Raw genomic sequence first — 27,676 nt, 5'->3', positions numbered from 1 at the left:
CATGGTTTTCCTGGATAAGGTTTTTCAGTCAGTTCTAAGTTTGTTTTTTTCCCGCGGTCGTTAACCCTCTAAGTGTATCATCTGTACCCGCCAGCCATTAATCCACCGCCACTATTGAGTTCGATTTTGTGTCCCTTTTGTTTCAGCTCAACATGTTTAGCAGGTTCCAGCAACACCCCTGATGCAAAAGGACATCATAGATGTGTTCTTTGCCTGGGTGCATCACGTGATGTCCAGGGGTGTCAAAAATGTGTGTCCATGACCTTGAAAGGATGTGGTTCCTGACTAGAACTTTATGGAGGCTTTGGGCACTGGAAGACCACTCCATTAGCATCAGAGGTATCCACATTGAAGGACCTCAGAGCTGCACAGATGGAAGGAGCTTCATCGGCATCAGGGGGATCATCCGTTCCCTAGATGCAATTGACCGATAAAGATCCTGGAGATAGGCCAGATCTGACTCTTCCTGATCGAAAAAGGCATCTTGTTCTGCCTCTTCAACTCCAGCATCAAGGAGATCTCATTGTGAACACTGAGAGAAGCCAAAGAAGCACCAGCATCGGTCTCCATCGATGACCAATTCCCCGAGTGGGGGCAGCCCAGTGCATGCCGAGAAACCCCTAAAGCGGTTTCCAGGTGAGGAGAGCTCATTCTCTGCACATACCAGGAACTTGCAACAGACTCCACTGGTCCTGATATCTGCCTTCAATCTGCCTCTTTGTTCCAAACAGGATGTGGTCACACCACCTTCCTCCCAGTCAGTGTTCACATGGGTGATCTTTGAGGAAGAGCTGGATAACGAAATCCAGCAGCCCTTGGAAAAGGTGCTGTAGGGCTTCTGTGTTAGGCCATTAAGGGCACCAAGGCAGGCACCATCGATCCTTAAGCCTCTGCTAGATTCTTTTTGGGTACTTGGCAGCAATACTCCAATACCGATGCTGGAGCCAAACCAATACCCGGAGGGAAAGTCTCCGGAGTCTATTGCTGTCTGTTGCTCCACTGCTGATCTCTGGCTCCTCGAGGAAGGAGGTTTCTCCAGGTCATTGGAGCTCTTTGGGATCCAGGCCCAAACAACCTAGCACACTGGTCCTGGGGAGTTTGGGGATTAAACATCAAGGGAGCCCTCACCACCAGCAAATAAGGGAGAATCAGACTCAGAGTATTCTTAGGGGTATGGCATGACTCTGCAGATGCCTCTGAAGAGGTGTCCTCAGGGCTCCCTTCTGATACCTGTCCTCCACCAGAGAGAAGGAAGTCCCCACCTGAGGCCTCTCCTTTACAGGATTTGTAAGGAAAATGGCAGAAGCCATTCCATTTAAATTAATTGCAGACAGAGAATGAGACCAGAAACAAAATTCTGGACATCCTTCAGTTCATGGTGCCTCCTAAGGAGATTGTGGCAGTCCTAGTCCTGGAGGTCCTTCAGGAGGTACAGATGAGGATGTGGGAAAAACTCCTCTCTGTAGCTCCCGTTAATAGGAAGGTGGACACAATCTCTCATCCAAAACGCTATGAAATTCAAGAAGAGGAATTTACCACACCAATCCGTGTTAGTCAAATCTTCTCTCAAGAAGGCCAAGAAGTCTAGAAACCCATTCTCCACTGCCCCAGGGAGGAATTCTAGGGCCCTGCACTATTAGGAGAGAGGTTTTTCAGGAAGCTATGCTGAATGCCCACATAGCATCCTACCAGCTCTTCATGGGCCACTATATGTGGGATGTGCTGAAACAAGTGCAGCGGGTGGCCGAGCAGCTTCCTCAAAAGCAGCAAGATGCCGTCCAGCCACTGGTGGATAAAAGGTTAGAGTGTGGAAAACACAGTCTATTCAACCTTAGTTTTTGAATGGCATAAAGTCTGTGCTGTAGAGTTAGGGGTCCACAGACTCGCCTGTCTGTGTGTCTTGGATCTTCTTCCAGAGGTGCAGGAAAGACTTGCTGACGTGCCGTGTATAGTGGAGAATCTCTTCAGCGATAGTGAATGATGCAGTTGCACACATCAGAGATCACTGTGCAACACTCCCGTCCAAAGCCAGAACAGAGGAAGCACTTTTTCCATGCAAGGAGGCGTTATTCTCCACTCCCTTAGTCCCATACACAGCAGGCTCCCTTGTGCCCAACTGAGCCAACAGAGAGGGTGCCTAAGCCCCAAACAACCCAGTCAATGCTGGGGGTGGGATTTTGACTGTATCACAGAGAACATAGCCAGGATCCTGATATCCCTGTCCAGGGGCGGACTGACAATGACCTCGGCCCCCAGGCAATAAGGGTCATTGGCTCCTAACTACCCATTCGAAGCTAGGGGAGTATACTGTAGGCGGTCTGGCAATGCCCTATTGCAGGAATGATCAGTCTGTCTCTGCCCAAGTCAGAGGACCTTCCAATCAGGTGGAGGCTATGGTTTTATATAAACCAGTAGCCCAGTGTAACCTTGAACATGTGGGTCCTCAGCAGCGTCAGAAGAAGTTACTGATTAAATTTATTGGATCTCCCACTAGATAGTCCCCCAAACCCAAGTTAGGGTCACTCATCACATCAGGAACTGCTTCCACTGGAGCTCTCCTCCCTCTTAATGGTCAAAGCAGTTGAGCCTGTTCTACCTAGGCAAAAAGAGTGGGGATTTTACTCCAAGTATTTCCTGATTCCAAAGATAACAGGAGGATTCCAACCTATCCTAGACCTAAGGGCCTTGAATAAATTTATCAAAAGCAAAAAGGTCAAGCTGGTTTCCTTGGGCTCCTTAATCCCCTTTTTGAGGAAAAGGGGACTGGCTATGTTCTCTAGAGATTTTCCCGTCACAGGAAGTTTCTTAAATTCATCATGGGCCATTGTCATCTCCAGTATTATTCTGCCTTTTGGGCTAGTGCCCTACATGTTCACAAAATGTCTGGTCATAGTGGTGGCGCACTTATGCAAAGTGGGGGTGCACCTGTTACTCTATATGGTGCCCATATTCAGAATACTAGGGGTGGGGGATTTCTTCCCTGGAAATGAAAGAGCAGAGGGGCAGTCCCAGTTTTTGGGTGCTTTCAGAATTTGGCATCCTAGGCACTTGCCTATGCCCAAATCTGCTATGCCAAGAGCACATCTCTGGCAGGAGCTGAAGAATTAATGTGTTTGACCATCCAAGCATTAGTTATTTGGGATCATTGTCAACTACCCCAAGTCTCATCTGAGCCCATCCCCTTAAGTGGAATTTATTGGAGCTCTGCTAGACATGACTCAAGCAAAAGCCTTCCACAACATAGGGCTACCTCCATGATGTCTGCAGTGGACGAGATACAGATGAGTCAGCAGATATCAGCATGTTGAGGCTGTTGGGCTTCATGGGGTCAATGGTACATATCATTCCCATGACACGTCAACACATGAGAAGAGCCTAATGGACCTTAAGATCTCAGTGGCTACAAGTCACTCAAAACCTATGGGACAGCATCCAGATCATGCTACCTCTCAGGAATTTCCTGTCCTAGTAGCAGGACAATTCCAATTTGGTCAGAGGAATTCCCATCCATATTTCTCCAATCCAAATTGTTCTCATGACAAATGTATCAAATCTGGGTTGGGGAGTTCATGTAAATGGGCTCTGCACTTAGGGTTTGTGGTATGTTAAGGAGAAGTTGCATCAAATAAACTTCCTGGTGCTCTAGACAATCCAGTACATTCTTAAGGCTTTCCGAAATTGGTTATCTAACAAAGTTATCCTTGTCCAAACAGATGAGTGACAATGTATTTTATCAACAAGCAGGGAGGTACGGGTCTGTATCTCCTGTGTTGGGAGGCCTTCCATCTGTGGGATTGGGCCATTTCTCAGGGAATGGTGTTCAACGCCACATATCTGGCAGGGATGGAGAATGTTCTAGTAAGCTAAGTCAGTCCTTGTAACTCCACATGTGGTCCCTCAACTGGGAGGGAGATAGAGAATTAGATCTTCTGCCACAGGGGTACACTGGTGGTAGATCTCCTCACTTTCCCTCAGAACAGGAAATTCCCACTCTTCTGATCCAGGCAACGAGTGTGTGACAAACTTAGCCTCTGACATCTTTGGGGCATAGGTTGGAGTCCTGCTGTACATATTTCCTCCAAGCCCTCTTGTAGCAAAGATTCTGCTGAAGTTCAAAGAGGGCTGGGGGACCATGATTCTTATAGCTCAATTTTGGCTGAAAATGACCTGGATCTCTCTCTACAGGAGATGTCCATCAGGGAACTGATCAGAATAAGGATTTCTCCAGGTCTCATCACTCAGGATCAAGGCAGATTGCGCCTTCCCAAAGTCAGGTCCCTGTCACTCACTGCTTCGATGTTGAAAGGTTGACTTTGCAACCCCTTGAGTTCTCATGATGCATGCCAAATTTTTAGTTTCAAGAAAGGATTCCACTAGAAGAATGTATGGATTTAAGTGGAAGAGGTTTACCATATGGTGTGAGACCCTAGATCCTTTTTCCTGCCCCACACAAAAACTGCTAGAGTACCTTCTGAATTTGTCTGAGTCTGGCCTCATGACCAACTCTGTAAGATTTCACCTTGGTGTGATTGATGCTTACCATCACCATGTAGAAGGTAAACCCATCTGTGTAGCATTTAGTTGTCTGGTTTATGCAGAGCCTACTTCACTCGAAGCTTCCCATGAGGTCCCTTGCTGTGTCTTGAGACCTCATCGTGGTTCTGTCTTACCTGATTAAAGCTCCATTTAATCCACTGCACTCCTGTGACCTAAAGTACCTGATCTAGAAGGTTGTGTTTTGGTGACAGTCAATTCAGCATGCAGGGTCAGTGAGCTTCAGGCTGTAGTATCTTATCCATCTTATAACAAATTTTATTGCGACAGGGTGGTCTTACGCTTTCATCCTAAGTTTATGCCTATGACAGTGTAGGAATCCTATCTTAAGCAGCCCTATCGTCCTTCCAACATTTTTCCCAAGCCATAAAGTGAGCAAGCACCGCACAGTTTGGACCGCAAGAGAGCCTTGGCCTTCTACCTGGATCATATTGACGCCTATAGAAGGTTCATCTGACTTTGTTTCCTTTGACACAAGCAAACTGGGGATTGCCATTGCCAAACAGATTATATCTAATTGGCTAGCAGACTATATCTCCTTGTTATGCCTAGGCAGAGCTGAATCTGGTAATCCATGCCAAGTCTCACTCTCTGTCCAAGTCATGGCAGCATCGGTGGTTCACCTGTAATAAGTCCACATGGAGGAGATCTGCAAGGCTGCGACATGGAGTTTTCTTCACACATTCACATCTGTGTTTTATATCCGCGTACTCACGTTAAATCGCACATATTTGGGGTGAGGTGAATGCACTAAATAAATAAATCTCACTACTGTTTGTAGAGAGATGGCTGATGAAACTGTGGGTTTGGCCAATCTGTCCTTCAGAATTTGCTTGAGGTATAGAATCCAACTCCTTTCCCTCCTAGGGCTCGTTATTTTTGTTCCAAGCTGGCTGCTGGTTGTTTTTTTTTCTTTTGAGGACAGTCTGTAACTAGGGATTATCCATGAGTGAGAACTGCCATCCTGCTTGTACTTGGGGAAAGCAGAGTTGCTTATCTGTAATAGCTGTTCTACAAGGCCAGCAGGATATCAATTCTCACAAAACCTTCCCATCTCCCCTTGGAGTTAAATTATTTTTTTCTTCAGAACTGAAATACAAGACTGAAGGGTCCCCATATGAATATTTGGTATAATGGCACATCAGAGTTCTAGAAATAGAAACTTTGACATACGTTTTCCATGTTGGTATCCATTGAATGTCACACACATCTGAGGACTAACATCCTGCTGTCCTCAGAGAACACCTGTTACAGGTAAGCAACTGTACTTTCTATTCTTAGACTCAGTAGTTTTCTGCCCATGGCATTTTGCTGTGACGTTTGTGTATACTTTTTTGCCTGCAGTTCTTGCACCAGTTTTCAAAGGGACAATATGTGAGAACCTTTTCCATTGATGAGCAGGGTTGAATTAGCCATGACATGTAGGGTAATGGCATCTAGCGGCACTGAACAGACTCTTCTCTCCTAGCTCTACTAAGAATGTGTGGGAATTCCTGTGCAGGTGTTGTCTCGTGAGCCTTCTCAATCTTTTTTTTTTTTTTTGTCTGTGTCTCTATTTTTTGTCTGTCTCTCTGTATTTTTTCTCTCAAATATTTTGTTCTTCAAAAATTTACTTTTTTTTCTTCTTAGTTGCCTCAGCAGACTACCAACAGCACTTTTTTCAGTGCTATTAAAAAAAAAAAAGAAAAAAAGTTTTACTTGCCACTTCAAGATGTCCAACAAAAAGAAGTCAACAGTAAGTGGATTTAAGAACTGCATTTGCAGCAAATTAATGTCCATTACAGATGGTTATGAACTATACTGTCATTGCCTGGGGCCAGACCATTATCAGGCAAACTGCTATAATTGCACTTGGATGTCCCTGCGCACTCAACCTGTAAATGAAGGAACTGCGTAAGTGTCTTTGAAGTCACAGTTGGTCCCCAATATCCTCCTCCTGCAAGGCAGCATTGTCTACCCCTCCAGGAAAAGAGTTGAACAGGAGCTCCTCAAAGACTTCCCTGTTGGTAAAACAGGCTGAAACTTCGGGGGGTGGGAGGTGTCAAGTAATGTTAACCATTTTGACTGTCTTGCATCGAAGAAGGAGACCTCACTCTGCGGAGTTGCTGGAGCAGCTAGCATCTAAAAAGTATCTGCCTTCATTAACTCATGTATTCCATGCACAGTATATCAGCACCATTGACACGCAATGCACCGGTAATCAATGGCAGCCATACCCCATTGATGTATGGAACTCCAATGCCATTAACACACACTCCCATTGATGCAACACATGTTTGATGCTACAGTGATACCAAAGCATCTGGTACCACCAAAGCTAAAAGCCTCGACTCCTCATGCAGTGCCTCAAGCCCTGGACTGTGGATATCTTGTCGAATTACCAATACAAATTTATGAAAGTCACCTGAGATCAGGAGCAGAAGGAGATGTAATATGTCTACATTCTCCAATTACTAGAGCCCTTACATCAACAAGATTGCTAGCAGAAGGCTTAGGCGTCAGATCCAGTGTTTTCTGGTTCCTATTGCTTTTTACAGGCCTCCCATTCAAGAGCAAGAGTCAATCCTAGTTTCCAAAGTAGATGTTCCACCTCCCACACCAAACAGAGGACACATCAGCCACTCATCCAAGTAATGAAGCTGGAAAAGAATTTCATTATCTCTTTGACTAAATAAAGAGAGAGAAGTGCTCTCCATCCTTTGCTCTGCAGTTTTGCTGGCACACTCCCACAGGATGGAATCCCAATTCAGTTGAATACGCAGTCAGAACTCCTACTAGGAATTCTGTCATTTCATTAACTTGCAGCAGAATCTAGCTGTTTAGATGATGTCCACTAGGGCTGTTCTCTGAGGAGACAGAGGGACTCCCCTTCCCCCTTCCCCAATTCACTATTCATAATCGTTTACTCCTTTGAAATCTGAAGCTATAAGTGACCTGTTTATTATTATATTTTTTCTAATATGCTGTAACCTGCTTTTATTGAATTATGAATTCCAAAAGACAGAATATAAATCCAAATAATAAATCTTCAACATTGAGGTCCTGATCAGTATTCCCATGCCCTTGGGTTCAGAAGAGGGATCAACAAGAATACCCTCTGACCCACTACCAGAGCCTGCAAGAGCATTCCTGACCTTCAGAAGACTTTCTTATTCAAACTTTTTAGGTAAACTAAGGAAAACGCATGGATGGAATGTGCGCAAAGAATGAAGATCCTCACAGAGGTTTTGTTCACCTTCAAATTTTAGATACTTCAGCAGAACAAACAGCTATCCCAGTTCACAATATCTGGCAACAGCTGCAAATGAACATGTGGGGAAACTCCATCTCTTGTGCCCCTACAACAAAAAAGTTAAACCTTAAATATAAAATACAAAAATTGCCAGGATTTGGACTAGTCCAATTACCTCACCAATCTCCTGCCATGGAATCCACCCAGAAAACCAACACAGAAAATAATAAATCATTCCAAAACATCTCCAGGGAAGGATCCCTGGTTGCTTGACAATTTTAGAAATATATATATATATATATATATTTATTTATTTTTAGAGTTCCCTCCTAAGTGCACTGATTTCTTCTCATCAATTTTACATGGTGCAGTACCTACACAACTGTATACAGAAGCTAAAACCTTTCCTTCAGTCGACTGAAAGCAGAAATGATTATTCACAGCCACTTCAAGACACTGAAGAGTGCATAGATCACCACTTTTGATTAGTCTGTGAATTGTTTGATATATCACATTCCTTGACGGCTTCTATCAGTGCTCAATTCATGACCTAGCTGAGAGCCAGCAGCATACGCAATGATGTTCATGACAGGTTGGCAGATGTGCCTTGTCTAGAGGAATACTTTTTTGGAGAGAAGTTCAGAGAAACAGAGATAAGAGCAGAATGTAGCGGTCCAATCCCTCTTAACAGGACCTGAACAATCATCCTCAAAACTCTGCTTCTACACTTAAGACGCCGTACTTCCAGAGATGATGCTTCTAGCCTTTTCAAAGATACCAGTTCCCACCTCTTTCTGCTCAGCAATAGCAGCAACGTCTAACTCGTGCTCTGTGTGAACATCATCAATTTTAAAGCAACACCAAAAGTCCAGCCCAAACCTGGGCCTAGTTTTTGATCATTGAATGTGCAACAGTTGCCCTCTCCAGTAGGAGAGAGAATCCAGGTCTTCCTGGAGGAGTGGCACAAGGTAACCAAAGACTGTAGTGTTATCAAGATCATGGAATATGGATAACATTTGTATTTCTCCCGGTTGTCATCTCTTCCTCATTGTTTGACCTTCAATCCAGATCAGTCTCACCGGATATAACTCCATCTGGAAGTGGAATCACTTCAACAATGAGTAATAGAACCTGTCCCTATGCTCTAACATGGACAGGGATTCTACTCTCAGTATTTTCTCATCTCCAAAATATCTGGGGGACTGAGACCCATTCTGGATCTGAGAAACCTGAAGAAGCATTTGCTCAAAGAGAAATTCAAAATGAATTCCCTAGAAGGAGGAATGGATGTGCACCCTTGATCTGAAGGATGTATATGTTTACATACTCATCCATCCTACCCATTGGCCTTATCTTTGCTTCAAGGTGGACGCTTTCCTTTATCTATATAGAGTGCTCCTCTTCGAACTGTTAGCAGCTCTGAGAGTCTTCACCAAATGCCTGGCTTAGTAGTAGCACACTTACAGCGTTAGGGAGTCGAAGTTTTCCCCTACCTGAATGATTGGCTAGGCACTCCCAAGAGAGCATATGAGTTTCCCACAAAACTCAATTCAGCTTTTACAGAAGCTGGAATTTCTGCTAAATTTTATAAAGTCAAATCTAATGCCAATCCAGAAAATGAAATTTATTGGGGCCTAGATAGATTTGCTTCAGGAGAGAGCTTATCTTCCTTTGGAATGGGTGAACACTGAGATTGCTCATTCACAAGCTATTGAATTCACATCGCTCAACTGCCAGAGAAATCCTGTTTGTTTTAGGAAAATGGCTGAATCCATTCATGTAGTTCTACTAACCTGCCTCCATATTAGTCACCTGCAATGGGGGTTTCTATGCTTTCAATGGGATGAGCTAATGCAATCCTTGACAACCAGAATATATGTTTTAAAGATCATGAAATGGGAATTACACTTGGTGACTAAACTCTTGTCCTTCAGGAAGGAGCTGCACTCTGCAGGCTCCCTCATAAAGTAACCTTAAGTGGCTGATGCCTCTACAAAAGATTGGGGTACCCACTCTGAACCTTTGTGAACCCAAGGGACTTGGTCTCTTGCAGAAAGACATTTTTAGGTCAATTAGTTATAACGGAGAGCAATCAGATACACACTGTCAACTTTCATCATGTTCTCCAAGGGAAGAGCATTCTAATTCAAACTGACAACCAAGTGGCTGTGAACAAACATGGAGGCTTAGGGTCATGATCTCTGCCAAGAAGTAATAATGATATGGGAATGGGCATGCAAATATCTAGCTATCCTGCAAACCACCTATCTTCCAGGGATATCCAACACGCTAGCAGATCGTCTGAGCAGAAATTTCCATCCATACAAATGATCTCTACAACAATAAACAGTCGACATATTATTTGATTTATGAAGTCGTCTGACAATCATCATATTTGCATCAGAATAGAAAGCTGGAGAAATTTTGCTCATTTCTAACCAGCAAATTCAGGTTAGCTCAGAACACGTTCCTGCATAATTGGAATGCAGATCTCATGTACACTTTTCCACCATTTCCACTGATAGCCAGAACAGTGTAAAAAGTGATAAGGGATCAGGCTTGACTAATCCTCATAGCTCCAGCTTGGCCCAGTCAGATTTGGTATGCATATCTTGTACAGCTTTCCAGCAGTCTGGGAACAGACCTAATCTTTTTAACTCAAGAGGAAGGAAATCTATTCTATTCAAATCTTCCATCCCTCAATCTGACGGCTTGGATGTTGAACATTCCATAATGAAAAATGTTGAAAAGAGATAGGAACAGTGTCTACTTACAAAGTCTTAAGATACCAAACCTCACACAAGGTTAAGCACATGTGTAACCTATTGGAAAAAGCTTTTTGTTAAACTGGTGTCATCAAGCTAAACATGGGGTATTTAACCACCAGACCTCTCAATCATCCACCCAAACCTAAGAGACTCAATATAGTAGTGTATTTTTTTTTTAGAGATTTTTTAAATTTGCATCTAAAGTCCTGGAGTTTAATCTTGATTCTTCCAGAACAGCTTCAAGGTAGTGGCCCCAAATGACCCGAAACTAGAATGTATACAATCCCACTAGAGTCTAGTGGGACTGTATGCATCTAGTGAAAGTGTATATGAGTGAATATGCTAGTGTGTTAATGTGTGTGTGAGAGAGTTTGTGTGCAAGCTGCTCTAATGATCTCTAGGATTGGGTTGCTGTGAGCATAAACTGATAGGCTTTTTCATAAAAGAAAGTAGTGCTTTCAGGGTAATGAAAAAAAAATATTTGCTCATAAGCAAAACATTTTGTACACACCAACACAGTCCTTAGAAGAATCATTGATGCTCAGTAGAGCTAAAAGCTCTACGAGCTAAGAGAGACAAATACATTTGGTCACCCCACATGTCTTAGCTAATTCTTCCTGCTATCTACAAAAACAGTTTACAATGAGCAAACTTGCTTTCTCTTTGAAAATTGTTGTGGTTAAAAATTACCCACGGTCATTTGCACTTGCTTTTCTTTTGGTTACATTTTGCATTGAAAATAACATATGTAGATTTGAATATGCAATCTTACAGGCCGATACAGTAAAAATCGTGGGAGAGCGGATGAGCGCCCACTCTCCTGTGTGCGCGATTCAGTAAATAAAATTATTCAAATTAGGGCCCGCGCTAAAAAGAGGCGTTAGGGACACTAGCGCATCCCTAGTGCCTCTTTTTTGACAGGAGCGGCGGTGTCAGCGAGTTTGACAGCCGACGCTCAATTTTGCCGGCATCTGTTCTCAAACCCGCTGATAACCACGGGTTCGGAAACCAGACGCCGGCAAAATTGAGCGTCCGGTTTTCAAGCCGTGGGATGTTTAAAAATTTATTTTTTTCTTTTTTTTAATTATTTTTAACTTTTTTTTAACTTTTGGATCACCAACTGGCAGAAATTAACACCTATCTTTGGATAGGCGCTAATTTTGGAAGTAAAATGTGCGGCTTGGCTGCACATTTTACTTATTGAATCACGTGGGAATAACTAATAGGGCCATCAACATGCATTTGCATGTTGCGGGTACTATTATTTTCGGGGGGGGGGGGGGGGGTGGTTTGGACGTGCGTTTTACGCAGTATAACCCTTTACTGAATAAGGGGTAAAGCTAGCGAATCAAACGCGTGTCCAAACGCGGGATAACAGTGCGCTCCGCTTTTATGTATTGGCCTGATTCTGATTTAATTACCCTTCCCACCCACTCCTGCACATCCCAGGAATGTTTCCTCATGCAACTAAAACTATATACATCATGTGGAACCCTGTGCATACTTTAGCTGAGCTAAGAGTGGGCAGTTGCAGACAGCCCTTTCACTCATGTAAATCAGTACTTACACAGCGAAATGGCTTTTGAAAATTGCCATCCTAAACCCAACAGCTGTTCAGTGTCTGTTTAAAGGAAGGGTACAAGAGGTAAGTGAAGGGGTTTTGCTTTTATGAAAGCCTCCAGATAGGTATTTATAATTTAAAAAAAATTCTTTTAAATGTTTTATACTCTTAGATAAGTTTTGTGGCTGTACACGCTGTGTGATGCCAGTTTTGTTTGCTAAAAAAGTGACTAGCATTTGTTTTTGAGACATATCAAGAAGATAAGCAGAAGGTTCAGTTGGTTTTTTGTTTGCTATTTTTTTAATGCACTTAAACACAACCAAAGAAATAAATACCTTCTGATGATCCACCTAATTTTAAATTGCAAATTTGGTTGCAGTTCTCTTCACACCTAAATTCAAGTCAGCAAGCTAAAATTCCTCTGCATCATCAATACTGAAGTGCTCAGCCCAAGGGCACAAAAACGTATTTGGTTTTTCTTCATGCACTGCTCTTGCTAGCAAATTTACTCCTAAGCTTAACTCTTAATCCTGGGGGGATTCTTTTTATGGGGGAGAGCTCTTGTTTGTGGCCCAGATCATGGTATCTTGCTTCTAGTGTGTGTGGAGACTGTAGGTGCATCTCCTGAGGTTGTGATAAATCAGACAGGACTAAAGTCTGGGTTTTAACGTAAAAGTTTACTGATTGGTAATCATTAAATTAAGTACATTTGCCAATAATGTTGAAGTTACATCTGACTATTGGTACAAGTGTATCTCTGTGTAGGTAAGTGCCCTTTTATTCAGGCATCTGGGTAGAGCTCCCATGGAGATATTTACTGCATGGTTTCCCGGGAATCCTATTGGAGAGGTCCTGCAACTTCACAGCAAAAAGTCTTACCTTAGGTCACTTTCTCCCCGGACACCCAGCCTGTCCAGATCCCATGGTTGGAGATCCTGTAGGAGTCTCCCGCTCTTGTTCTTTGATCCTTGGTTGATATTTTGGGGGGGGACACTTCTCATGGGGAAAAGTCAACTGAAATTGCAATGAGAAGGGGGATCTGAAAACCTCCCCACACTGTTCAGATCCCAAAAATTCTTCTAAAGTTAAAACTGGATACATCTTCTGCCCTCACTGTCTCTCACAGCAGGATCCATCACAGGTGTTTGCCCACCTAGGGTTTAGAGCAGGATCACAGGTCTTTCGTCCGCTGGTGAGAGCCCTTTCGCCTCCAAAAAATATCGAGCGTAAAATTCTCTCTCTGTAAATTAATAGGAGAAGGACCCTCTGGCAGGGAGTGGCATGGATGAGGTCTCACTTCTAATTGAAACTCCATCTGGGTGAACCTGTGAGGCCTCACAGTGTAAAACTAAGACATCTTTACCTTTCCAATAGGGATGTGCATTGTTTTTTTGATGGATGAAAATATCGTACGATATTTTCTAATCATCATGTATTGGGGGTCCCTGAAAATGATAGGAAAACCCCACAAAATTTTCATGTGGTTTTCTTATTGGTTTTTTTTTGGGGGGGAGGAAAGAAAGGGCACACAAAAAAAAAAAACCCCCAACCCACCCCTTTAGAAACATAGAAATGACGGCAGAAGAAGACCAATCGGCCCATCCAGTCTGCCCAGCAAGCTTCACACATCTTTACTTTCATACTTATCTGTTTCTCTTGGCTCTTAGCAACCCTTGGTTCTATTTCCCTTTCAGCCCCACCATTAATGCAGAGAGCAGTGATGGAGCTGCATCCAAGTGAAATATCAAGCTTGATTAGTTAGGGGTAGTAACCGCCGCAACAAACAAGCTACACCCATACTTATTTGTTTACCCAGACTATGTTATACAGCCCTTATTGGTTGTTTTTCTTCTCCCCTGCCGTTGAAGCAGAGAGCTATGCTGGATATGCGTGAAGTATCAGTTTTTCTTCTCCCTTGCCGTTGAAGCAGGGAGCCATGCTGGATATGCATTGAAAGTGAAGAATGCATTGAAAGCCACATTAACTATCAACAAATATTAAATAAGCCTAATAATTGGTAATACCTATAGCCTATGAACTCTGTTAATTTTACATACTCTTACCCACCCATGTTTTTTTTTTTTAATTTAATTTGGAGATGGCAGCCCTCCATCCTTCCGCTCCGTGAAGGTGGAACACCAACCACTGGCATCCCGCTCCGTGAATGCCTCTGTGGCTACTGCCACTCTGTGCAGTGTTTTGCCGCCTGCTCTTTATACACGTCCTCTAGACCTGATGGATCCACAATGTTTATCCCATGCCCCTTTGAAGTCCTTCACAGTTTTGGACTTCACCACTTCCTCCAGAAGGGCATTCCAGGCATCCACCACTCTCTCCGTGAAGAAATACTTCCTGACATTGGTTCTTAGTCTTCCTCCCTGGAGCCTCAGCTCGTGACCCCTGGTTCTGCTGATTTTTTTCTGGCGGAAAAGGTTTGTCGTTGTCTTTGGATCGTTAAAGTTTTTCAAGTATCTGAAGGTCTGAATCATATCACCCCTGCTCCTCTAATTATTTACAATCCCGCCCCCCCCCCAAAAAAAAAAACTTGCCTAAAGTCCCTGATGGTCCAGCGGGGGTCCCGGGCGCGATGTCCCCCCCATGAGGGGTCACAAACAAGAGATCGCGCCCGGGACCACCAGGGACTTTAGGCAAGTTTTTTGGGGGGAGGGAGGGTGAGGGATTGTAAATAATTACATCTAAAGGGTTGGGGTGTTTTGTTTTTTTTCGGCTCGGGACAACCGGAAAAAAAAAAAACTATCCGGACCGCGGGAAACAGAATTTCCCGCGGGTCCACGATACCAAAACTGGAACAGATTCCGGCACCTGATTCACATCTCTACTTTCCAATGCTTTCTCAAACTGATTCCAAAATTGCCCTAAAGTGGCTGGCTAATTGTGGCATCTAACCACAGCCCTCCAGGTGGGAGGGACTGAGGGGGATGGATGGCTCCTTAATAGTGTATTTTATACGGGGACATTGACATCTGGTGGCCAACCTGGCGGGGGCGGTTTACCACATATGCAGCACTCTTATGAGATGATAAACTCTGAATGATTACAAAAAAACCTTCAAAATATCTGACTATTTCCCTTGCTTCTAGCTGGAATTTGCTACTTCTCAGCAGAGCATGGCTGCAAGGGTCATAGGACCTCTGATAAATCCCAGTGGAGATTGAGAACTGTCAAGGGTGAAAAAGTTCTCTCAAAATGTGTGGAAAATAATTTTTATGAAAACTGCATTTTAAAAGGGAGCCCAGTAGGATTTTTTTTTTGGTTTTTTTTTTAATAGTAGTGTGAATTCCGAGATTTGGGTAAGATGTATTAAAATACTGCTTAAAAGTTAATTAAAACATCAAACTCTCTTCTTGATAAGACAACCTGGGAAATGAATTATGAAACCTCTGCCAAATAAGAGGCATCTTTAAATAACTTGAGAGAACCCGTTGGTGAGCTGTAGTAATATAAATTAGTAATTATGGGATGCTGCCAGCAGCTTTTAGTTGTGAATTGGTGCTAATAATTTGCACTGTCATTTATTTATCATTAACAGAGGAGCAAATGTAGCAAAAAGCAATTGACAATCTAAATTTCAAGTTCTGAAGTAGCTATTGCAAATGGTTATCTTTTAATATTTGTATATTATTGAATTCACAAGAATATTGTGTGTAGTTTTTGTACAAAACATTTGAAGAAATGAGAGCAACCTGCATGGAGTGGCAGTTACTACCCTAAACACCTTGTTGGGCAGACTGGATGAACCATTTGGCTATTTTTCTGCTACCATTTACCATGTTATGTTGCTGTTTTGATATCAGCAGCCACCATAAACCAACCTTTTCATGGTTTCTACAGCTGAAGCCACCCAGAAGAAAGTATGGACTGTAAAATTACCAGAGAATAAATATTTGGCCTCTCAAACTGCATGCACAAGACATATAAGATCTATTATTTTCTTCTCCCCACCCTGAAATTCCCCTCAAGATTTTAATAAATAGTGATCTAACACCACTTTCACTTGTGAATTTTGCACTAGCTTTCAAAGTGAAAAGTATGCATGTACTTTTGCTGAAAATTGCTTTAGGTACCAGCACACTTTTGCACGTGCTAATTTGTGTGGATAACTTTTCTGAGTAAAACATATGTACGTACCTCCCTCCCATTGCAGGCACCACACGGACACTTCTACTCACAAATAAGGTGGGCAGTTTTCAAAGAAACCATCTCCACGGGGAAAGCCCTTAAGAAAGCTAATCACCTTCTGTTTGACCTCCACTCGGTCACTCATTCCGGATGTATTTCTGAATCTTCTCTTGCCTATAACCATTTCTTCCCATTTGCTCATTTTAACTAGAATACTGTATAAATGAATCATTTTCCTTAGCCACCATTCTTGATAAACATGTATTGCAAACTTTGTATCAAGGTTGTACTACCCTTCTCAGATCCCAGCAGGTTTGGCATGTCTCAGTATCAAATGTATTATGTTTTTAATTTACTTATTATGGGTATTTTAGTATGTTCCTCCAACAATCTTCTAGACCAGAAGTTCCCAGACTTTTCAGGGGCAAGGACTCCTTTTCAATATGTTAAAAATTTTAGGGACCCGCCATCCTGTCCCTACCAGTCTTGCACCTCTCCTCCAGTCACTTCCCTACCAGACTTTCTCCCCAATCTCTCCGCAGATGTTTCTCTTCCCAGCCCCTTTCCAAAAGTCTCTTCCTCCCAACTCTGGCTAGCCCCACCCTACCAGTATTTAAACCCCCATACTAATCTATCTTTCTATCCTAGGATACCCTTATTAGTCTTCCCCATCTCACACCCCCACCAGCTGCTCTCTCCGGCCTCTTCCCCCAGTCTGGTTTTTCTCAGCCTTTCCTCACTATTCTGGCCCCCCCCCCAAGTAGTCCCTACAAGTCTGTCTCTCTCCCCCTCAGCTGCCAATCCATCAATTTCTTCCACCCAGCCCCTCTCCCAGTCTCTCTCCCTTTTAGCAGTCAACTTTGTATTCTCTGGCCTGCAAGCACATTTTCAAAGGGATACTCCCCATGGATTGTCCTTTGAAACATTCAGGGGCCGATGACACATCCCACCCCCTTCCTTGATCCCAGCCTGGCAACTGCTGTGCCTGTCTTCCTGTCTATTCTTCATCTCTTCCTTCTGTCCTCCCCAAATAGTTTCCCTCCTGCTCTTCACTGGTCCTCTCCACCTTGCTGTGGCCCCTTCTCGAATATTTTCTTTCCTGTCAATCCCTTACTGTGTGCCTTTCCCTGGTCGTCTTCCTTCTAGCCTCCCCACACAAACCCCTCCTGTCCTGCTTCCCCCCAGCCTTGACTCCTTCCCAAGTGCCTTCTTTCCTTCCCCTGCCCTGTCCTTTTCGCTAGAACTCTCTCTCGTGGCTCCTTCCTGGGTGCTGCCCCTATGGCTTCTTTCTGCTTACTTTTCCTCCTGCTCCCTTCTCCGCTTCCATCGCACCTTCCTGAGTGCTTACCCTCCTGCTTCTCCCTATGGCTCCTTCTTGAGTACTTTCTCTGCTGCCCTCTACTCCCTGTGGCCCCTTTTTGAGTGCTTATTTTACTGTCTTCCCCCCCCCCCCCCCCCCCCCCCCAATACAACTCAGTGGAGCTTTTGTCTCAGACCAGCAAGGCAGCCATTGCACATGTTGCAAAGCCCAGAAACCTTCCTTGGGTTTATCAACCTGCTTGCTGCCTCCGCTCGTGTGGAGCAGCAATTAATTTTGGATGTTGGAGGCAGAACACTTCTTTTCTTTATATGACTTCATGCTTCTCGTAGTGGCAATCAGCTGCTCTCTTCCCTGCGAGTTCAGGATCCTCGTGCTGCTGATCAGCCCCGGCCTTCTCCACTTCCTCTCTATGCAGGTTTGGACTCCTTGAGACTGCGATCTTCCTCTTCTTTTTAGCATGGGAACAGGCACTGGACTCAGCCAGCAGCAGCCTTAGCGCAGAACTCCTCAGCAATGAGGTCAGCCTGCTCTTTTTCTCAGCAGTTGCACTTTGATTCCCTCTCTTATCGACTCATGGACCCCAGATTAGGAACCACTTTTCTTGCTAACACTGGGGCGGTCCGCAGGTTTAATCACCTCTTAGCTTATCTTTTAAGACCTGTGCATACATTTTTACATCTCTTGTAACACAATGTGCTTCCACATAAAATCCACTTTACGTTGTGCATTTTTAAGCCTCTCTTCCACATTGTCAAACAAAGCCATTTTCATTAATAAAGCTCAAAGTGTCACAGTTAAAAACAAGAAATGTGTTTATTAATAATTCCATTTAGTGTTGCTATTATATGATTGCTACGTTTCCTAGGATTTCTCTGGAAACACTTAACACTGTTCAAATAAACCAACATTTTTTTCAGCTTTATTCCTGTGTATATAGTGGTTTTCAATCCCCATCACAGCTTTACCAGGAATCACAAACTCACATTATCATTACATACACATAATCTTTCAGTAATTCCCATACTATTTAGGACTTGCTGTGTCTTGCTGGAATTTTCCCAATGTGCTCTTTTCCTGTATATTAAACATGGAGCTTCCCTAACCGTTGACCCTTAAGACATTAAATTTTAGGACAATGCTTATATTCTTACACCCCTCCATAATTTATACATTATCATAAATCCAGTTCCATATATTCTATTAAAACCATAGGTTGTTGGCAAAACTCGGTTCATATTTAAAGTTAAAATGATGTACTGGCAATAGCTACAAGATTTCCATATAGACCTTGATTACTAATATGCAGTCTCTGCATGCTCAATATCTCACATGAAATCTCTGGAAAATTTTTCCAATTGCATATAGGCAATAAATGACTCCATTTTATTATGTTAAATGGGGGGTGAGGGGGTGGGAGAAATGGTTGAGATTCCCTGGCATATTAATGATACCAAGGGACCAAACAATGCATCTGTCCTGTTTTTTGGAAAGAGCCAAAATCTGTAGCACTTGCGCAAGCATGGTCATTATGTTGACTCACTAGTTTGGCGTATGAGACTTTAAAATTGCGGCGAATTTGCAGGTAGTCGTGTATGAAGGCTAATATCATGGCTCCAGTAGAGGCCAGTTATGATTTGAGCTGAAACCCAAAAGGAACAGGAAGAAACTGCTAGCCCAAAAGTATAAACTGAACTAGGTAAAGAAGTGTGTGCCATGTTAATCATGCTGGCATGACCTCTGCTGTCTAGGAGCTATTCTTTTCAAATCTGATTAGTTTATCTCCATGTTTTCCTTTATCTAAGTGCCATTAAGCTGGTACCCTTTCCAAAAACATTCAACTTTGACCTGCGATGCCTGATGGTATATTGCAATTTTCCATTATCTGCTTCTACTGTACATCTAGGCTCCAAATGGCACAATTTCTCTATCAACAAGCAACCATGAATTAGTTATTAGGTGTGGGCGACTACATCCATTAGTGCTGATATGGACCCAACGTTTAGAGCTCAATAAGGACTTTGCTGAACATGTGCAAGAATTCTCATAAGCACATGCTGTTTCATGAGTCTTTCAGTTGTCTTCTGAGTTACCACCAGATGTATCCTAGTCTTTCTCTTAGGATTTTTCTACTTTTTGGAGCCTAGTGCTTCTATATGACTCACAAACTACTTCAGGATCTGCATATGAGGATGGGGCGGATTCCTACATTGTGCTTTCCAGTAGTCCAATAACTAAATTTGAAATATAGAGTACAGCCACCCAGGATTGTGGGGTGGTCAGTTGCTGCACTACGCTGTGGAGGTAGACTTGACATTGAAGTATGGTAAATGCACTTGGGATCACTCCTACATGCCCCCAAAAAAGGACCCAAAGCTATTGGATGTTTTTGGGAAGAAGGCCTTTTAAGGTTCTAAGCTGAGGGCCCAGCTTGCAGTTTACCAGCTTTACATGCAGTATTTGCACAAAGGGTCCAGAAGATCACACCCTGAGCAGGACAACTTCTGTTGAACAGTGGAGGAATGTAAGAAGCACCTTACTTGTTCTGCATATGAAGCTTTTGATACCATGGTCAGGACTTTGGCTGCTTCTATAGGGGCGTGAAGGCTCATATGATTGCAGGTGCGCAGCCTCAGATTGTCTTGCTGATGTGCCCTGTACAGGGAGCAACCTGTTTAATGACAAAGTTCAAGAAACAGTATCTCTGATTAAGGAGCATCAGTCAACACTACAGTCTTTATTAGCTGCAGCAAGGAATCAACTGGCCCCTGCCTGATGCCAGTACTTTTTATAAACACTCATTCTTCTATAGCTTTTCCTTTTTCCGTATCATCAAGCTGTTTCTACTCCTCAGCAGCTACCTCCTTAAGGTTAGCAGAGGGAAAGTTGTCAGCCTAAGGTTCAGCAGCAGATGCAGCCTAAACCGGGCACCAGGATTTGATGCGTCTTGAGACCTGCCTCCCCCTCCCCCTCTTTTCTGGTGCAGGGAAGGATATAGTCCTTCTTCCCAGAATGGCTCTAGCTCACTAAGAACCAATGGGTCCTGAATATTGTGGAGTATGGTTACTGCTTCTGCTTCCCTCCTCCAACCCAGTGGATTTTAGTCTTCAACTTTGACCCTTCTCAATTGCAGTTGGAGGAGGAATCTTTGCTCCAGCAGAGGGGAGTCAGACTTGTTCCTTCCCAGGAGTGGGACCAGGGATTCTATTCCTGGTATTTCCTAATCCCCCAAAATTAGGGGATTATGGTTTATACTGAGCTTGGATCTGAAAAATATTTATGCCCATATTCCCATTTACCCTGCCCAGTGGCAGTTCCTTAGGTTTATGGTGCAGGATGTGCATTACCAATGCAAGGTGCTCCCCTTTGGCCTCTTAGCAGTTGAGAGTATTCATGAAATGCCTCATAGTAGTGTGGCATAACTTTGTCAGCCTAAAGGCTGCATGTTTCCAAACATGACCGATTGGTTGGTGATGGGTCCTATCCTGTCAGGAGTGTTGAAGTTCAAATCCTTTCAGCTTCTCCAGTACCTGGGCTTCCTGGTAAACTTTGTAAAGTCAAACCTGTTTCTAGCTGGAATAATTTAGTTCATAGAAACCTGAATAGACTCACTTCAGGAAAATGCATTTATGCCTGTTAAAGAGCCCCTGTTGCATGTAAGCCTTATAAGGGCTTTAATACTGAAGGACCAAGTGTAATCGATCGTGGTGCTTCTTGGCCACATGTTGGCTGTAGTACAGGTGGTTCCCTTGACCTGTCTACACTTGTGGGGCCTTCAGTAGAGTCTTTGAAGCTCTGCAGTGTTTACCATTATCCCATAAAAAATCCATGACCTCTAAGATGAAAATATCTCTTCATAGGTGGAAGAAGCTGAAAATGCTACAGGTGGCTCTCACTCTACATCTCACCCCATCAAATGACTGTCTATTGGTGCCTCCTCCCAGGGGTGTTGGGCTACACCAGTGCAATGTGGACCCAAGGATTGTAGTCTTTAGTAGAGTGTCATCTCCAACTCAAACACCTGTAGCTGTGAGACATTTGCTATGATCTGAGGGCTTTCCCTCACCTCTCAGCAAAGAGAATCTTAATCCAAAAGAACAATCATATGGCCATATTCTACATAAAAAAAACAAAAACAGGCAGGTATGGGCTCTTCTGCTCTTTACCAAATCCTGGGCAGAGCATCACAATACCCTTCTCTAGACACTTACCATATGTTACATTCAGGTACTGAGGAAAATAATTACAGTACCTGAATGAAATCTGCTTTGAAGTGTTTGAAAGTCAGAATATAAATAGATTTGATTGCTAAGACTGCTTCAGTGGTGGTATACCATAGGAGTAGTCATTGAACAAAAAATAGAGAGGACTTGTTTAGTCACTGAAAAAGATCAGTGATCGATCTGGTCACCTCTGAAGTAAAGAGGAAGTTCAATACATTCTGCTTCATGTACTTGAACAGTTCCAGATCAGCTTCCAACACTTTTCTAATAAGCTGGAACATCTGTCTACTCTATATGTACCTATTGATTCCTCTGAGCTCCAGGACTTCCCAGAAAGTCCTTCAGAAAAAGGCAAGGATAATTCTTATAGTATCAGCCTGGCTTCAACAAGTGTATCCATATATTGTCGTTGCTGTCAGTTCATTTTCCAATTCCAGTAGGATATGTCCAACACATCACTCAGGAGGGCAGCAGACTCTGCCATCCAAACCTGCTATTCCTGGTCCACACGGTATGGATGTCGAGCATGCAGTAGTTTCACCCATATGCTTTCTGAAGAAGGTGAAGGACTTACAGATGTCAGCTAGAAAGCCTTCAACAAGAAGATCTATAGTTTCAAGTGGAAGAGATTCTCAATTTGATGTGGAGTCACCCATCTGGCTCTTCTCTTTTGGCCCGAAGGACGTGCTTCAGTATATATTCTTCTTAGCATCTCTTCAGAGTACCTCACTGCCATTGCAACATATCACCATTAGGCAGAAGGAGTTCTGATCTTTCTTCATACTTTGGTTTGCAAGTTTATGAAAGATCTGTGGCATTCTACATCTCCGGTCAATAAACCTCTAGTGGCTTGGGACTTCTATGTACTCCTAGCTCAACTCATTAAACCTTCTTTTAAGCCTCTTGAGTCTGTGGATTTGAAGTTTCTCATCTGGAAAGTGCTGTTTTTTGTAGCCATCACTTTGGCACAAAGAGTGAGTGAACTTCAAGCTTTGGTTTCATATTCATTATACCTTTAGTTTTTTCATAAGGCGATTCTATGAACTCGCCACAAGTTCCTTCTAAAAGTGGTGCCTTGTATTCCATATTAACAAAGTTATAGTGCTTCCTACATTCTTTCCAAGACCACCTGTGAACAAGAGAGAGAATGGGTTGTTCACTCCTTGGACTGTAAAAGTCCTAGTCTATTACCGAAAGAGGGCTCAGTCTCACCATCAAGCTTTTCAGCTATTCAAATCATTTGATCCCAATTGATTGAGAAGGGCAGTTGCCAAACTAACATTAACCAATTGGTCAGCGGACAACATAAGGCACTGTTATGCGCCAGTTGGCTTGCAGATTAAATTCTGTCAAGGCTGATCAACTGAGAGCCATTGCAACGTCTGCGGCTCAACTCAAGGCCACTTCTATGGAAAACATATGCAAAGCTGCTACTTGGTCATCTGGGAACACCTTTGCATCCCACTGAATATCTGGAAGAGATAACTTTGGACAAGCAGTTCTGTGCAGCTTGTTCATCCACTACTCCACTTTGCCCTAGTGGATCAAGTTGTCTTTAAGTGCTCCCACAATGCCACCCTCACCTTGGCACTGCTGACATGTAATGTCTAATTCATGCCTGCTTGTTGATGGAGAAAACAGATTTGCTTACCTATAAACAGGGTTATGCATAAATAGCAGATTCCCACTCAGCATTCCCACTGCTGCCGAGTGACCTTGGGCAAGTCACTTCCCTCTCCATTGCCTCAGGTAAAGACTTAAAATTGTGAGCCTACTGTGGACAGGGAAATTACTACAGTACCTGAATGTAATCTGCTTTGAAGTGCCTGAAAAGTGAAATATAAGTTAAAAAAATAAATAAATAAATTTCTTAATACCCTCCCCTAGCACTGGAGTCTACTACCTTGCTTAAAGCTTAAGCTCTGGAAGAGACTAAGGGTCTCATGAGGCAGCATGTTCATGGGAAATCCTGCACGAGCTCAGAGAGTAGGTTCTGTGTTGGCACCATTTGACGTCATGCAAGCATAATGGTTAATTCATCCTGCTGTTTCCAAAGAATCATGATTACAGGTAAGCAAGCTTGCTTTTCCATTCTGCTTATGATTAATGATTTTATAAACCTCTATCATATCTTTCATAAGCTGAAGAGCTCTAACTCATTTACCATTCTTTGTAAGAGAGCTGTTCCAACCCCTTTATCATTTTTCCCCTTTCTTTGAACCAAATCTAGTTCTGTTATATCTGTTTTTGAAACAAAACAACCTGAACTACAACATAATACTCAGTAGTAAGCGTATCATGGGTCCATACAGAGATGACATATTTGCCTTCTGGGTTTATTCAGAAAGGAACAGAAAACATAACATCTTATTTGTTTTTATTTATAGCTGCTGTACACTGAAGTGAGGATTTCAATATATTCTCCATAATGAGTCAGTGTCCTTTTCTTAATTAGTAACTCCAGCATTGTTGTGTATATATAGCTAGAATTATTTTTCCTTATATGCATAACTTTGTGCTTTACACATTAATTTTCATTTATCATTCAGATACCAGGTCCCCTGTCTTACAAGGTTATTGAAATTTGATCACTACCCTTCTTGCTCCCTTTTCAGATAATTAATGAATGATCTGGAAATGAGTTAACACTACTCAGAGTACAGATTCTTCGGATACTGCCCTTTCCACCCGTCTGACTTTTTCGGTTGGGAAAATTGGTAATTGAGCCCTACTTTGTTTCCTATCCTTTAACTAGTTACTAGTCCATAATAGGGTATTGTCTCTTATACCATACTTTTTTCCTAAAGAATAATTATGATTTTGCTTTTTGTCTGTCTAAGGCGGTGGTTCCCAACCCTGTCCTGGGAACCCCCAAGCTTGTCAGGTTTTCAGGATCTCCACAATGAATATGCACGAGAGAAAATTTGCATGTTATGGAGGTAGTGCATGCAAATTCTCTCATGCATATTCATTGTGGAGATCCTGAAAACCTGACTGGCTGGGGGGTCTCTAGGACAGGGTTGGGAACCACTGGTCTAAGGGCATATTGGTCAACCTACAGCATCCCAATTTTCAGGGTAGATAGATCTCTATAAACAAAATAATATAGCTGAAAATTAAGAAAAATCACTTTTGGCTGGAATATCAGGATTAGCCAAAAGGTTGCAGTTTCCTTTTATAATAGTTGATATTGACATCTTGTAGCCACTGAATATTACAGCCTACCCAGGCAAATGGGAACATGAGTTCTCAAGAAATCCAGTGTTAAGGGAAAAAACACCTAATATGAATTGCTCTGCAGATCTTTCCTTACTTGTTAATTTCCTCAAGAGCCTCTCCTGAGGGACTTTATGAAAATCCACAGAAGCTGTATCAACTTTCAGCAGCTTTCTGAGCTAGCATATTACTAGCAAAGCTCAAGTTTTTATTTTAAGCTTAGCTTTTAAAAGTCAAGGGAAAAAAACCTTCCTTTGTCCTTGATAAATATTAAGCAGTTTTACCTGTCTTCATCATAGCCTGTCAGCATCTCAGTTCACGAGAGGTGCTATCCACTTGCTAGGTCTACATGTATTTAGTTTATAATGAATAATCTTAAACTGCATCAATCATCCATAAGATATGTTAGTCACATAGTGATATGTTTTCACATAGGGCTTGAAACAAAGTACTTTTCATGAACATTAGTAAAAACTGTATGCATTTACTTCTTTCAGCTATAGAGATCCAGCCTTTTATGAAGAATGCAAAGAAGAATATTTAAAGGAAAGGGAAGAATACAGAAAAACTGGAGTTCCTGCTAAACAGAGACAACAGAAAGTTCCTACCAGCATGTAGCAAACCATTAAAGAATCTCAAAATATGCAACACGCAACATTGAGAATTTGTGCTTTCTATTTCTGAACTGAGTTGATTATGTGAACCTACAACAGTACTTTTTTTCCTTTTAGTTGGCTTTATATTCTAAATTAAAATGTATACTCTTTTCTAATGAGTATGCCTGTGATATTGTAATTTTGCTTTTTCTGTTTAATAAATTCAGGTTTATTTTTAATTGTAATATATGGGCTATGTTATATAAAAAAAAAATGTTAATTCACCAGCAATAAGTATACTTATTTTGTTTGCAGACCATAAAATGGAGATTGATTTACACAATATACTTAACCATTTCTAGTTACCAAGAAAATAGAACAGGCTCTTTGATATTCTGGTAAATCACCTCTTTAAAGAATATTTATATTCTGCCTCTCAGAGACTTCAGAACATATTACATATAGGTACTACAGGTCCCCAGCAGGCTTACAATCAGGGAGCCTAACTTTCAAACCTATTTGTGATACTGGTTTATATGTGTAAGTGAACATGTGGAGATTTATCTTAGTATTTTATAAACAGTGCAGCCAGAGCTACACAGTTTATAAAATATAGCATAGTTTGTTCTGAAAATACATACAAATATTTGCAATGCAATAAAAGTGCTTACTTTCTTTTCAAAAACATACATGTTTTGTTTAGTGTGAAAAAAATTAACCTGTACACACAACCACCCTGATTTAGATGTGGAAGAAAGTATATACATATACAGTTTTGAAAATACTTGACATGAACTTGAAGACACTAGTTCGCTGATACCTCTGTCAGTCTGTCTCCTGTTCACACTGAGTCCCTATCAGTTCATCCAGACCTTTCACCCAAAAATTGCAGACAGTAGGCAAATCTGATTTTACTTGTGCTAGCCCATTAGGTAGTAAACTGTATGAATAAATTTGAAAATGTATCTGTCTTATAAAATAGTTACTTATGTACATATCTTGATCCAGCCCTGGAATGCCTCTAGCTTGCCCCTTTTTTGCTCCAGTAAAATGTACGCACAAAACTGAAAATAGTGTAGTGGGTAGGCTGAATGCCGATTATATCAGAATACACAACACACATTTATAAGTAAAGAAGTTTTACTTATAAGTCTGAGAATAAACAATGAAAACATACAAGATTAGATTTTGCATTAATATATACAAAGATACTTCACAGTTTCCAGTGCGAGTCATATCTTGGAAAATCAGAAACAGTGCTGGAGCTCAGGAACAGTTCATCAGTCACTTCATCAACCACTGATATCTGACAAGCTTTCCTTTGATCTAAACAGTCTCTCTTTACTTAGATCAAGTAAATTAGACCAATGTCCCAGTTTCTTCTCTGGGCTACTCCCATATGATGTTGACATTTGTTGAGGCCTTTACTGACTATTAATCATATTAGCAACAGTTAGATGGGGCCAGGTTGCTGATGTCCTGTTTTCCATGATATCTGCACTGTTAGGCTCATGAGTAACTGCTCGCCAATATATCTGATCTCATGACTTGTTTGTTACAAGCAAGCTAAGCAAAATGTCATTTATTCTTAGAACTTATAGGGCTTATGTCAAGCAGTTATATTAGCTATATTAGTGATTGTTTGGTCCACTAATTTCTATTGGGTTACAAAGTTCTTTACATTAAATAATTCAATTTTTCCACAAATACACACACATACTTTGGGGCGGATTTTCAGAGCCCTGCTCGCGTAAATCCGCCCAAAACCGGGCGGATTTACGCGAGCAGGGCCCTGCGCGCCGGGAAGCCTATTTTACATAGGCCTCCCGGCGCGCGCAGAGCCCCGGGACTCGCGTAAGTCCCGGGGTTCTCCGAGGGGGGCGTGTCGGGGGCGTGTTGGGGGGGGGCGGGCCCGGTCGTCGCAGCGTTTCGGGGGCGTGTCGGCAGAGTTTTGGGGCGGGTACAGGGGCGTGGCCGCGCCCTCCGTACCCGCCCCCAGGTCGCTGCCCGGCGCGCAGGAGGCCTGCTGGCGTGCGGGGATTTACGCCTCCCTCTGGGAGGCGTAAAT

The 27,676-nt window shown here is 42.5% G+C and overlaps 1 protein-coding gene across 3 annotated transcripts in view; it reads left to right on the top strand.

Annotated features, from left to right (window-relative positions):
• Positions 1–25,899, top strand: part of CMC1 (C-X9-C motif containing 1) — a 111,746-nt gene extending 85,847 nt beyond the window's left edge. For all 3 annotated transcript variants that reach the window (XM_029589428.1, XM_029589426.1, XM_029589427.1), the window contains one exon: positions 25,510–25,899. In XM_029589428.1, coding sequence (XP_029445288.1) covers positions 25,510–25,630 — 121 coding nt within the window. In that variant the 3' untranslated portion in view covers positions 25,631–25,899. The remainder of the gene's footprint in view (positions 1–25,509) is intronic.
• Positions 25,900–27,676: the final 1,777 nt, after the last annotated feature.

Source organism: Rhinatrema bivittatum, chromosome 2, assembly GCF_901001135.1.
Source record: "Rhinatrema bivittatum chromosome 2, aRhiBiv1.1, whole genome shotgun sequence".
Lineage (NCBI taxonomy): Eukaryota > Metazoa > Chordata > Amphibia > Gymnophiona > Rhinatrematidae > Rhinatrema > Rhinatrema bivittatum.
Note: the sequence above shows the minus strand (reverse complement) of the source record. Positions and strands in the feature narration are given on the sequence as shown.